The sequence below is a fragment of the Erinaceus europaeus genome, chromosome 21 (assembly GCF_950295315.1).
Source record: "Erinaceus europaeus chromosome 21, mEriEur2.1, whole genome shotgun sequence".
Classification (NCBI taxonomy): domain Eukaryota; kingdom Metazoa; phylum Chordata; class Mammalia; order Eulipotyphla; family Erinaceidae; genus Erinaceus; species Erinaceus europaeus.
The window spans coordinates 28,218,199-28,230,762 of NC_080182.1; the positions used below are offsets into that span (position 1 = coordinate 28,218,199).

General features: G+C 47.2%; 1 protein-coding gene across 5 annotated transcripts in view; it reads right to left on the reverse strand.

Moving 5' to 3' along the window:
* Positions 1-12,564, reverse strand: part of PPARG (peroxisome proliferator activated receptor gamma) — a 144,641-nt gene that overhangs the window by 15,077 nt on the left and 117,000 nt on the right. For 4 of the 5 annotated variants that reach the window (XM_060180712.1, XM_007517091.3, XM_060180711.1 and 1 more), the window contains one exon: positions 5,237-5,687. The exons of the other annotated variant lie outside the window; for it this stretch is intronic. In XM_060180712.1, the coding sequence (XP_060036695.1) occupies positions 5,237-5,687 (451 nt within the window). The remainder of the gene's footprint in view (positions 1-5,236; positions 5,688-12,564) is intronic. 5 annotated transcript variants of the gene reach the window in all.

Genomic DNA, 12,564 nt, shown 5'->3' on the forward strand with positions numbered 1-12,564 from the left:
TGCTTCTGGGGAATGCTCTTAGCTTCCTTCCCAGGCTACTTTCTAGGCAGCCATCAACACACGTGCGAGGTGAGAGTCAGGGCCCCCCGGACTTAGGAGCTGGGTGGCAGGATCAGGGAGTGGGGCCCCTGGGCTGTGTTCTAGGCTCAGTGCTCACAAGTTATTGGGTATTAGCCAAGTGGCTTTGGGACTGTGGTTCTCACGTTAGCTTCTGTTGAGACAAGACTCGGAACTCAGAACTGTTGGGTCTGATGAGGCCCAGAAAGGACAGTGTGTGGCTGCCCTGGCCCTGCCATGGGGTTCCTTCCTCTGCCTGTCTCCCGGCTTCCAGCTCAGAGCAGGAAGTTTCAAGAAGAACTAGGTCACCCTTCTCTGTAAGCCGGGTTTGAGCTGAGAAAGTCACAGAGATGCTGAACACAGGGCCCATCTGAGCGTCAGATCTAAGGGGGTCAGCAGTTTCTAGGGGTGAAGCTGGGTGCTAGTGGTCTCTGCAGCAATGGCAGGGTCTCAGCAAGCTCTGGGCCCAGGGAGGTACTTTTATCCAGAAAACCCCATGGGTTCTCCTGGGACTCTCCCACCTACCCTCAACCTCACCAGCACCCCCCACCAGCACCTCCCCCACAGCAAAGCTCTCTGAGGCCCTGGAGCCCTGCCCAGAGCACCTCTTGGAACGTCACTGAAGCTGTGCAGTGACTTCAGCAGAACAGATAACCCCGCTTGCTAAGATCAGGTGAGAGGCTCGACGTGCCGGAGCAGGACTTGCATACGCCCGAGGCACCAGAGGTCCCAGGTCCAATCTCTGGCATCACTGTAAGCCAGAGCTGAGTAGCAGGCTCTTACCTCTCTTGGTCTCTTTCTCATGAAAATAAACAAAGCAATTTTATTGGGGGAAAAAAAGATCAGGTAGGGTCAGAACTTGTTTACTGGTGCAAAGCCTCATGCTTACATAGATGCTTTCTTTTTCTGGAACAACCAGGGTAAGGAACAAAAAAATCCCTATGAATTGAGAATTGCACATCTTTCTTTAATAAACCACAAGCTGGGGTACTGGTTTTCCCATCTACCAAGTGGTAAATCAGGTCTGTAGGTATCTATCTTTCTCTCCCCCTGCCCCCGTCTTCCCCACCTTTCTTGATTTCTCTCTGTCCTATCTAACAACGATAGCAACAACAACAGTAACAACAAGGACAACAAAAAATGGCCTCCAGAAGCAGTTGGGGGACTCGTGGAACCTAGTCTCCAGACCATGTGAGTTCTTTCTTTGGCCCACATCCAGTCAGCTTCTATGAGAATCAGTTCCTGTGGGCTGAGCAAACATGGCGTCTACTCTAGACACCTGAATCTGAGGCCTGAGGTGAACTTCATCTGCACAAGCTAACCGATCAAGGGAGGATTTGTCTTTTGTTATATGAAAAACTGTGGTGGGGCCAGGTGGTGGTGTACCTGGTTAAATGTTTACATTACAGTGCACAAGGACCTCAGTTCAAGTCCCTGGTTCCCAGCTGCAGGGGGAAAGCTTCTTGAGTGGTGAAGAAGAGCTACAGGTGTTTCTCTGTCTCTCTCCTTCTCTGTCACCTCCTTCCCTCTTGATTTCTGGCTGTCTTTATCCAATAAACACATATAGTGAAAAAAAAAGAAAAGAAAAAATAGTGGCAAATCCTTGTTTTTTTGAGGCAGTGTACGATTATTCATGATGACTGTCATCTCATTAGAACCACAAATAAAGCATGTTAATCATCTGTGACTAGCTGCCACCTTCAGATCTTTTTTTCCCATTTTCATGGAGAGGGTCTACTGAGAACAGACTACTGGCTATGAAGACCATCTGAGAAACAAAAAGAAGTCCTTCTAGGCAGAGTCTGCATATCAGTGTCAGCACTTATAATGCTCATAGTCGAGAGCTAAAGTCTCAGCACCTACTCACTCTAGCCAGTCCCAGGAGCTACTTTGTGGCCAACTAAGCAAGATCTCAAAGGCACCTTTAATCACTGATGTCCACATAGTCTAGTCTGTGAGTTCTAGGCAGTAATGACATTTTTCTAGATGGGGTCCGACAGTTGTCTCCTGTGACCTTATATAAAACATTATTGGGAGTCGGGTGGTAGCGCAGCGGGTTAAGCGCACGCAGCGCGAAGCACAAGGTTAAGCGCACACAGCACGAAGCACAAGGTCCCGGTTCGAGCCCCCGGCTCCCCACCTGCAGGGGATTCACTTCACAGGCAGTGAAACAGGTCTGCAGGTATCTATCTTTCTCTCCCCCTCTCTGTCTTCCCCTCCTCTCTCCATTTCTCTCTGTCCTATCCAACAATGATGACATCAATATCAACAACAATAATAACTACAACAATGATAAAACAACAAGGGCAACAAAAGGGAATAAATAAATAAATATTTAAAAAACTTCTAAAAAAACATTATCATGAATGTTAAAAACAAAACAAGCAAACCAGAGTAACCGTCTGGGCCTCTGCTCTTTAGAAAGGTAGTGTGGGCCCAGCTGGTGGTGCACCTGGTTAAGTGCTCACATCACAGCACACAAGGACCCGGGTTCAAGTCCCCATCCCCTACCTGCAGGGGGAAGCTTCACGAGTGGTGAAGCAGGGCTGCAGTTGTCTCTCTGTCTTTCTCCCTCCCTCAATTTCCCTCCCCCTCAATTAAAATTTTTTTTATTATTATCTTTACTTATTTATTGGATAGAGACAAAAGTTGAGAGGGAAGGGGGGATAGAGAGACAGAGAGGAAGAGAGACACAGAGACACCTGCAGCCCTGCTTCACCACTCATGCAACTTTCCCCCTGCAGGTGGGGACCGGGGACTCGAACCTGGGTTCGTGAGCATTGTAACATGTGCAATCACACAGGTGCATCACCACCCAGCTCCCCCCAATTTCTCTGTTTCTAACAAATAATAAAAAATAAATAATAAAATAAATTAATTAAAAAAAATAAAGGTAGCGTGATGATCTGGGCTTGGTGTATGGACTAAGAACTGGTCTCTACACAGAAAGCACGCAGCTTGCTTCCTGGCATTGCATGCACCACAGGCATGCTCCGGTTCTCTTTCTCCCCCTCCCTCATAAATAAACAAACATATGAAAAAAGAAAGTAAGTTTCTCTGCATGGTCTACTTCAAATACCTCCCTTAGGATCTGTGGTGGGGCTAGAAACTGGCACAAATTTTCATGGACAACAGTCTGGCAAGGTTATAACAAAAGACTCAAAATATGTTCATAGTCAGATTCCCAGAAGTTGCACTTCTGGTAGTTCAGAATGAGGAAACAACTTGAAATCTGAACAAAAATTTAAACTCAAGACGGTTCACTGCAGTGAAATTCTAGAACCATCTTCCAATAACTTTCTCAATCCTTCTCTGTAATTTTTATAACAGAATTATAAGCAGCCTGGCCATGAATAGGGAGATGGTTTAGTCCACAATGGTCCTTTATAAAATGGAACACATGACAGTTATTAAAAAAGTGTTTATAGGCATATAAAACTAGCATAGGCACTGAAACATTTTGGTGGGAGACATAAAACTGCAAATTCTTTTTTATCCAGAGAAGATCTCACTTTTTCTTGTTCTCTTTGGATAATAAAGTGATCATGTATTGCTTCTATTTTCAGAAGTTAGTAGTATTTAAAAATATTTTTTAAACTTATTATCACAAGATAAGAAAGAAAGAGAGGAAGAGAGAGAGAGAGAGAGAGAGCCAGAGCATCACTCTGACATGTGAGATGTTGAGGGCCAAACTCAGAACCTTGTGCTTTCAAGTCCAGAGCCCTATACCTGGTGCCACCTCCCAGGCCTCAAGTTAATAACATTCACAAGAAGTGAGTGATGGGGAAAATGATCACATGAATCAAAAGGAATAAGGACATGGGACATAGTATCTACTTCGGGAAAGTCTTAGAAGATGTTAATGAGCCAGTGATAATAATTGCATTTCTACCGTGTTTAATGAAAGCATTAGCTAGCTAAATGACATCACCTGGTCTTCTAATCTGGTTTTTCAAAATTAAATCTCTTTATCTTTCATGCAGCACTGGAGAATGGACTAGGGCCTCAAGCAACTCTGTCCCCCATTGAGCACGTCACCAGATGAACTTTTACCCACCCAGCTTTCATAACCAACAGGGATCAATAAGTGACTGGCACTAAAAATAATCAATAGTAATTACTAGTCAGATGTACCCAGTTTCAAAGCATGCTGATCTCAAGTAACTGAACTGAAAAAGAATACAGAGCAAAGTCAGAGGGATAGCATAATAGTTGCACAAAGAGACTCTGATGCCCAAGGCTCTAAAGTCCTATGTTCAATCCCCACACCACCATAAGCCAGAGCTGAGCAGTGCTCTAGGAGAGAGAGAGAGAGAGAGAGAGAGAGAGAGAGAGAGAGAAGGAGACAGAGTGGGGAATGGAGCTCTAACATCCTGAGAGCTGTGAAGAGCTTCCATCTACAGGCCCACTGGTCTCACAGGAGATCTGTGCATGACCACAAAAAGCACACGCCATAGTCCATTTCAGTAGCAAAACTCCGTGGCCTAAAATCCACTTTCAAGAGAGAGTGAGAGAGAGACAGAGAGATGGTGATATAGTCTTCTTCTACTGAAATGACAAACCTGGAAGCAGATAACACATGTGTCATTTGGTACAAAACCTGGCTTCTGATGTTGGCCAGTGACACCACCAACTTGCAAGGCCCCAAATACAGTGACTAACTCGCTTGTCTGCTGTGTGGGTCAGACCTCGTCCTGAGCCTCAGGCTGCACCTCACAAGGTAGTGGAAGAGGACTTATCAACAGCCCCTGTGAGACAGAAGAGGCAGAGCACAGCAGGCCTGCCTCCCCTGACTTCTGACATGGAGAAGCAGCTCCAGGAACTGTCTCACTGAGAGATGAGTAACCCCAGTACCATCTCTACATCAAGAAGCCTCATCTGAGCCAAAGGTACAAGGGCGTCAGTGAGAGGAAGATGGGATCGACCAAGTAGAGAAGGAAGAGACATTCAAGGAAAAGAAGTGAGGGGGCTGTGTCTCTCATGCATGGCTCTGAGTGGGACCTGGGTGGGGGCATTCACAGAAAACAACATCTGGGCATTTTCCACAGGAAAAGCCACAGTGAGTAGTGGGCAGGGGGGTGCAGACTCACACAGGCCAAAGTAGAAATTCCTCCAGCAGTCTACCACCCGCCTTCTGCCCTCGGCCCTCTTTCCCAGAGTGCCCAAGGCTGGCTCTTACCTCCGCTGAGAATGATGACTGCTATAAATATTGCCAAGTCGCTGTCATCTAGCTCCAGTGCATTGAATTTGACAGCGAATTCGAACTTGGGCTCCATAAAGTCCCCAAAGGGCTTCCGCAGGCTCTTCAGAAACTCCCTGGTCATGAAGCCCTGGCCCTCTGAGATGAGGACACCATCCTTGTTCATCAAGGAGGCCAGCATGGTGTAGATGATCTCGTGGACGCCGTACTTGAGCAGTGTCACCTGGTCGTTGAGATCGAGGCCCACAAAGCCGGGGATACTCTTGGCGTACTCGGTGATCTCCTGCACGGCCTCCACGGAGCGGAACTGGCAGCCCTGGAAGATGCGGATGGCCACCTCCTTGCTCTGCTCCTGCAGTGGAGTGATGTGCTTGAACTTGATCTTGTCTTCCCCCATCATCAGGGAGTGCATGTCGTAGATGACGAAGGGCTGCAAGGTGAGAGGACAGAGCATAAGGGGAGTGAGGCTGCAATCAGATGGGGTACCCTGTTCCCCATGGGTGCCAAGCCAGCTCAGAAAATGGCATTCCCCCCCTTCCACCCCTCACCAGAGTTGTTGCTGGGGCTCAGTGCTGGCATTAGAACTCCACCATTCCCTGGTGGCCATTTTCTCCCCTTTCTTTCTTTCTTTCTTTCTTTCTTTCTTTCTTTCTTTCTTTCTTTCTCTCTTCTTCCTTCCTTCCTTTCTTCCTTTCCTTTTTCCTTCTTTTCCTCTTTCTTTCTTTTTTCTTTTGTATTTTGCTTTTGATATGGCAGAGAAAAATTGAGGAGGCTGGGTGGTGGTGCACCTGGTTGGGTGCATACATTGCAATGCATAATTCAGCCCCCGGTCCCCACCTGCAGGGGGAAAAGCTTTGTAAGTGGGGAAGCAAGACTGCAGGTGTCTTGCTCTTTCTCCCCCTTCCCTCTGGACTTCTCTCTGTCACTGTCCAAAATAAATAAATAAATAAACAAAAAATAAAATGCATTAAGCTTTATCTCCAGCAACTCAGAGTTGCACAAATGCATTGAGCGTAACAACACCTTGCAGTTTTAGATAAAGTCTTCTGAGGTCTTAAATGACACACAACATGCCAAGACAACATAGAGAACTCTAGAAAATCAGTCTGAAGACAGATGAATGAATGCCCTTCAGGATGAAATAATGCAGCAGGCCTTGCAGAACAAACTGGTTCATCACCGGGTGAGGGTTCTCTCTCTTTCCTTGTGGAGTCAACCAATGGTACAGAACCACAAATTCTCAAGGAGCCACACTTAATCTGCAGGGGACATGGTGGTGGGAGGGGGGTAGGGGTTTGCAGACTGGGCTCTATGATCAGTGAAACCCAGCCTACTCCAGTACCTGCCCTCTGGGGAGCACTGGAATCAGAGCCCAGGGTCACAGAGTGCTGGCTTTGGTGCTGCGGGTAACGACAGGACTCTAGGGAAGAAGTTGTTGACCCTTCTCGGTTGAACCCACAACTGAGAAATCAGGTCATGTGAGAGTTTTCCATCCCTTCTCTTGAGGATGCTCTACGGTATCTCCCTGAAGCAGTGTGTGTGCCTGTGTTTGTGTTATACATGTGGACAAGTGTGGGTGTGCGTGCACACTGCACAGAAAGTCTCTGATGTGTGTAAACAAAAGACCCTTTTGAGTAGCGATGTAGTGTTCTCGTCTGTCTGGTGGACAAGAGGGAGGGGGTAGCCTGGGGGTAGGATGGCCATCCCTGACACCCGCTGCTCCAGAGAGCCCAGACAGCTCTAGATGAGTCTGTGGTGTTCACCAGGCTGTTCAGTCTGCTCCACACTGTGGGACAAACATCATGCACAGCTAGGGATTCGGGGCTATTGTGTAGATCCTCCAATGTGCTTATGATTCCAATGCCACTTACTGGGATTCTTCCAGAAACTCTCACTTTATTATTATTTTTTTAAGCAAAATTCACATGGTGGAGATAAGAGATAGGTAGGCTGGGTATTGGGCCTGCTCTGCCTGGTGTGGGCTCTGGGATTGAGCCCTGGCACAATCCCAGAGCCCACACATGGTAGCACCACATGGTAGCACCATGGCCCCAGCACTAGCCCCCATGTAGGTGGTGACTCAACCTTTCTCTGTCTTTGAAATAAAAGGAATGAAAAAGCTATCCAGGAAGAGGTAGAATACTACATCCTTGAGCCCCAGTGCCACACACACATGCACACGCACACGCATACAGGCACATGACTTAAACCTTCATATCAACTGTTTTGGATCTCAATCCCTCAAAGGTGAACTGAGGTGAGAACTGCGAGTGAGTTTGCCTCGTGGTTCCAACTACTTCTCCAAGGATGCTTACTGTCAATTTGGACTCTTTCTTCCTCTCTCTGTTTCAGGATTGATATTAATAAGAGAGGAAAGAGGGCTGGGCGGTAGTACATCTTGTTAAGCGCACATAGTATGAAGCTCAAGGATCCAGGTTCGAGGCCCCTGCTCCCCACCTGCAGGGGGGTTGCTTTACAAGTGGTGAAGCAGGTCTGCGGGTGTCTATTTTTCTCTCTCCCTCTCTATCTTCTCCTCTTCTCTCAATTTCTCTCTGTCCTATCCAATAAAAAGGAAAAAAAAATCCAGCCAGCAGGAAAAGTGGATTCGTAGTGCCAACACTAAGTCCCAGCGATGACCATAGATGCAAAAAAGAAAAAAAGAAAGAAAGAAAGAGAGAGGAAAAACAGAATGGGCAAGCTAAGGAGTCTCCAGATACCTAATTATGACAACAGCTGTCCTGTGCAGCACCAGAGAAGGTGGGCTTCTAGCCTCAGGAGTCCTACAGTGCAGTGCCCTGTGGTGTGTGTGGACACACACTGGCCACTGGCTTCTCACGGCTGCACAGATGCCTGGGAACTGCCCCCTGCCCCTGCCCCTATAGGACTACACACACCCACGCGAAGGCACTGCCCCTCGCAGAGAGCCCAGGCCCAGAGCCTCCACCTTCGGTTTTCGGGTATGCTCTGGCTCACCCACTAGGCTTCCCAAGACAGAAAGTAGGCAGGACAATTCTTTTACCACCACGTAAGCAATTTGCCTGGAACTCTGCCCTGCTAAATCATGCTGAGACTCTTCCCTCCACTTCCCCTGTCCCCTCATATAAAGACCCAGGTTCCTGTTTGTGAAACTCCGGGATGGCTGAACATAGGGCACAAAATCCTGCTAATTTTCTCTCCCGATTTAACAACAATGTGACTCGAACCCCTTGGCAATCAATGTTGGTCAGGATTTCCTGGCAGTAAATACTCAAGGCCAGAGGAGGGAATCAGTAGCCCCTGCCACCATGCCAAACCAACCTCCTTTGTTATTTTAGATCCCGTCAGCCTTCTGAGAGAGTGGCAGTGGGCAGAGAATTCTGGGTAGGGACATGCTCATGGGTCAGTACCAGGTGGAGGCTTTTGTTTTTGCTAACCATATTGGATTATGCTATCTTAACTTTATTTATTTACTTTAATAGGAAAGGGAGAGAGAGAAAGAGAGAGAGAGAGAGAGAGACAGAGACTACTGCTAAGCTTTGGCTGATGGTGATGCCGGAGACTGAATTTGGGACCCCAGAGACTCTAGCAGGAGTTTTTTTTTTTTTTTTTCCGGAGTCACCATGTGGTTTCCTATGCTATTTTGATCACCTTTTTGAAGGCTGCTTGGATCCTTCTGACCTCCACAATGAGCCTTGCTCTGCCCTCAGTTCAGCAGCCAGCAGAGCCCTTATACCCATGGGTGGAATTCGGCCCAGAGAACTGACCTTCAGGACCCCCTTGGACATCACACTTCAGCCCCAATATTCCCCTTCCAATGTCCCCCACTTCCACGTTGCTGTGTTCTTCTCGAGGCTGGGCGAAGCCACCCACCTTCTCCTGGCTTGCTCAGTGCTATCTGAGGGGCTGCCAATTTGGGGAACCACACTATCTTTCAGATTTGGTCTTAATGACAGCCCCACTCAGTGCATCAAAGGGCGAGATAAGCTCCTCTCTTGAACAGGAAGAGATGTGTAATCACATGGGACCATCAGCAGCCTTGGACACAGGTCTTGGGGGCCCCACATATAGGTGATTATGGGGTTCTCCTTTAAAAAAAAACAACCAAGTGGTAGGAACAACATGACTGTGAATCAGGGGCTTCGAAACCTAACCTTCATCAGCTTTCTTTTTTTCTTTTTTTTTTTTTTTTTTGCCTTCAGGCTTATTGCTGGAGCTTGGTGCCGGCAGTACGAATCCACTGCTCCTGGCAGCCATTTTTTCCATTTTATTGGATAGGACAGAAAGAAATTGAGAGGGGAGGGGGAGATAGGGAGGGAGAAAGACAGACACCTGCAGACCTGCTTCACTGCTAGTGAAGTGACCCTCCTGCAGGTGGGGAGGGGGGGCTTGAACCTGGATCCTTTGGTGGGTCCTTGTGTTTCTACATGCACTTAACTGGGTGTGTCATTGCCTGGCCCCTGCTTCATTAGTTTTCATCATGAGTCTTTGGCTGCTACCCTTCTTGTATCTATCTATCTATCTATCTATCTATCTATCTATCTATCTATCATCATATATCTTCTTTTTTTTTGCCCCCAGGGTTATCGATGGGACTTGATGCTTCTGGAGGTGATCCCCTCCCTTTTGTTGTCCTTGTTGTTTATTGTTGTTATTGCTGTCATTGTTGTTGGATAGGACAGAGAGAAATGGAAAGAGGAGGGGAAGATAGAGGGGGGAGAGAAAGACAGACACCTGCAGACCTGCTTCACTGCTTGTGAAGTGACTCCCCTGCAGTTGGGGAACTGGGGGCTCGAACTGGCATCCTTACACTGGTCCTTGTGCTTTGCGCCATGTGCGCTTAACCCACTGTGCTACCGCTTGGTTGCCTTTCATATATATTCTATCTAGTTTTCACTAGAGCTCAGCTCTGGCTGATGGTGGTGCAGGGGATTGAACCTGGGACTTTGAAGCCTCAAGCATGAGTGTCTCTTTGCAGAACCATTATTCTATCTCCCTGGCCCCCATGTTTGTACTTTTTACACATTGGCCAGGCCAGGAAAGATGAAGAAAATGGCACTTGAACACAGTGCTTTCCCAGGGAGGTAAGAAGGTTTCTAAAAAGAGAAAAGGACTTTCTTTGAAGATCTAGATCCAAGGGGATTTATTTTTGATTTCCTAAAGCCGGGGCAGGTTTCCAGATAATGTTTTATACAGACAAGGACACATTTTGTTATAGGTCTATCACACACCTCCTGCATATAGCACAAATCTTGGGGTGTGGTGGGGAGATAGACCCGTGTGGGAAAGGCTCCCTTGCTCTGCGTGGACAGAAAGTTCGTTGGTAGCCTTTGCTCAGTTGCTAACACCAGTCCTGTAACACACGAGCTATGGGAGTGGTGACACACAGACTCTGGAATGTCAGAGCTCCTTCTGAATAATAAAACACCAATAGACCTGGCCTAGAAATACTTGGGCCTCATGGTCTGGGAGGTGGCTCAGTGATAAATCTTTGGACTTTCAAGCATGAGGTCCCAAGTTCGATCCCCGGTAGCACATGTGCCAGAGTGATGTCTGGTTCTTTCTCTCTCCTCCTATCTTTCTCATGAATAAATAAAATCTTAAAGAAAAAAAAAAAAGAAATACTTGGGCCTCATCTCACTGAGATCTCCCTATTGCTTTAGAGGTCTTGACAGATTAGAGGAAGGGATCTCAGAAGAAAACAGACTCCTTAGCATCCACCCTCCCCCTCCCCCTTCTTCTCTTTCCTTCCTTCCTTCCTTCCTTCCTTCCTTCCTTCCTTCCTTCCTTCTCTCTCTCTCTCTCTCTTCCTTTCTCTCTTTTCCTTCCTTCCTTCCATTCTTTTTCTCCTCTATTTAAAAATTTTATTTATGATTAGATAGAGACAGAGAGAAATTGAGAGGGAAGATGGAGATAGAGAGAGAGACAGAAAGACACCTGTAGCTCTACTTCACCACTCGTGAAGCTTTCGTCCCTCAGGTGGGGACCTGGGTTCTCGTGAACTGTAGTGTGTGCACCAGTCAAAACATTTATTAGCTGGCAAAAATGGAAATTGGCCAACTCAGCCTAATTATTGAAAAGAAAGAAAGAAAGAAAGAAAGAAAGGAAGGAAGGAAGGAAGGAAGAAGTCTAAGTGCTTTTCTTCTGAATTGCACAGAAGATGATCTTTTCAAATCGATTATTTGAAAGCTGTGCAGGTCCAGCTGTTTTCGAGAGCCCTGGCAATGACAGAGTTAACTTCCCCTCGCTTGTCTACATGTAAACATATCATCCCAGGATCCCAACTCCTTCACTGGCCACAGAGATAAGTCAACATCACCAGCCCACTCTTCAGGGTTTGCCTGGTATTTTCAGGGGAACAGTTTGAGCCCACTCAGGCCTTCATTCCCACGTGGAGGGGAAAAGAGCATCCTTTGTCTAGCTGAAACTATAAGCTTTAGCAGGACAAACATCTCTCCAATGGCTTAAGTTTCTAGATTTTGATGGCCACCATAAATTCTAGGGTGGAAAAATGGAAGTGGGCACAGAACCATTTCCACACAAGTTTACATTTCCTGACTGGCTTGGTTATCCAGTCATCTCCTCTTTCTCATGCTGGTTGGAAAGGCCGTTTCAGGATGGCACGGTTTTGCTCCTGTAATTATGGACAACAGTGACTCCAGAGGCAACGGGGCACCTGGGGACCTGACAGCCAACAGAGGACAAAGAACAAGCTCTGGTCTTTATTTGAAGAGAGAGGTCCAGCCAGGGCTTCCCCACCTTTCAGGTAGGGGGTGACACGCTGGCAGGCATGTCAAAGGCTTTTTCTATTTTTTGTTTTATGACAAACCGTGGCACAGGACATGGCTCTTAGAAAAGCGCTCTGTTTATTTTCACCAGCAAACATGAGATCGTGTGACTGTCACCCATCCAGGGAGCCCACTCCAGGGCATCGACTGCACAGTGTGGGAGCTTCCAAAGTCCATTCAGTTCTCAGATTGCCTTCACAGAACAGAGCAGCCCAGGGCCAGACTATTCAAGTCTCTCTCTCTCTGTAGAGTCTCCTAAAGAAAGGGCCTGTGATGAGTCACTGGCAGGGGCATGGATTATGGAAAGAGTGAGTATAGTTCCTGTTTGACAATGGCTTAATGGCCCATGGCACCTAAAAATTTCCTCTTCAGTCAAGGGACCCTTAGATAAGATAGCCTCACTGCTCCCTGGCTGAGTCTAAAATTTCCAAGCACTGTCTTTCCAGGCGAGACCAAGGCAAGTAGGACTATGGTTTCCCAGAGACCTTTCTAGTCCTATTCTCAACTCTGACGCCATCTTCCTAGGCAATACTTTTGGTCCAC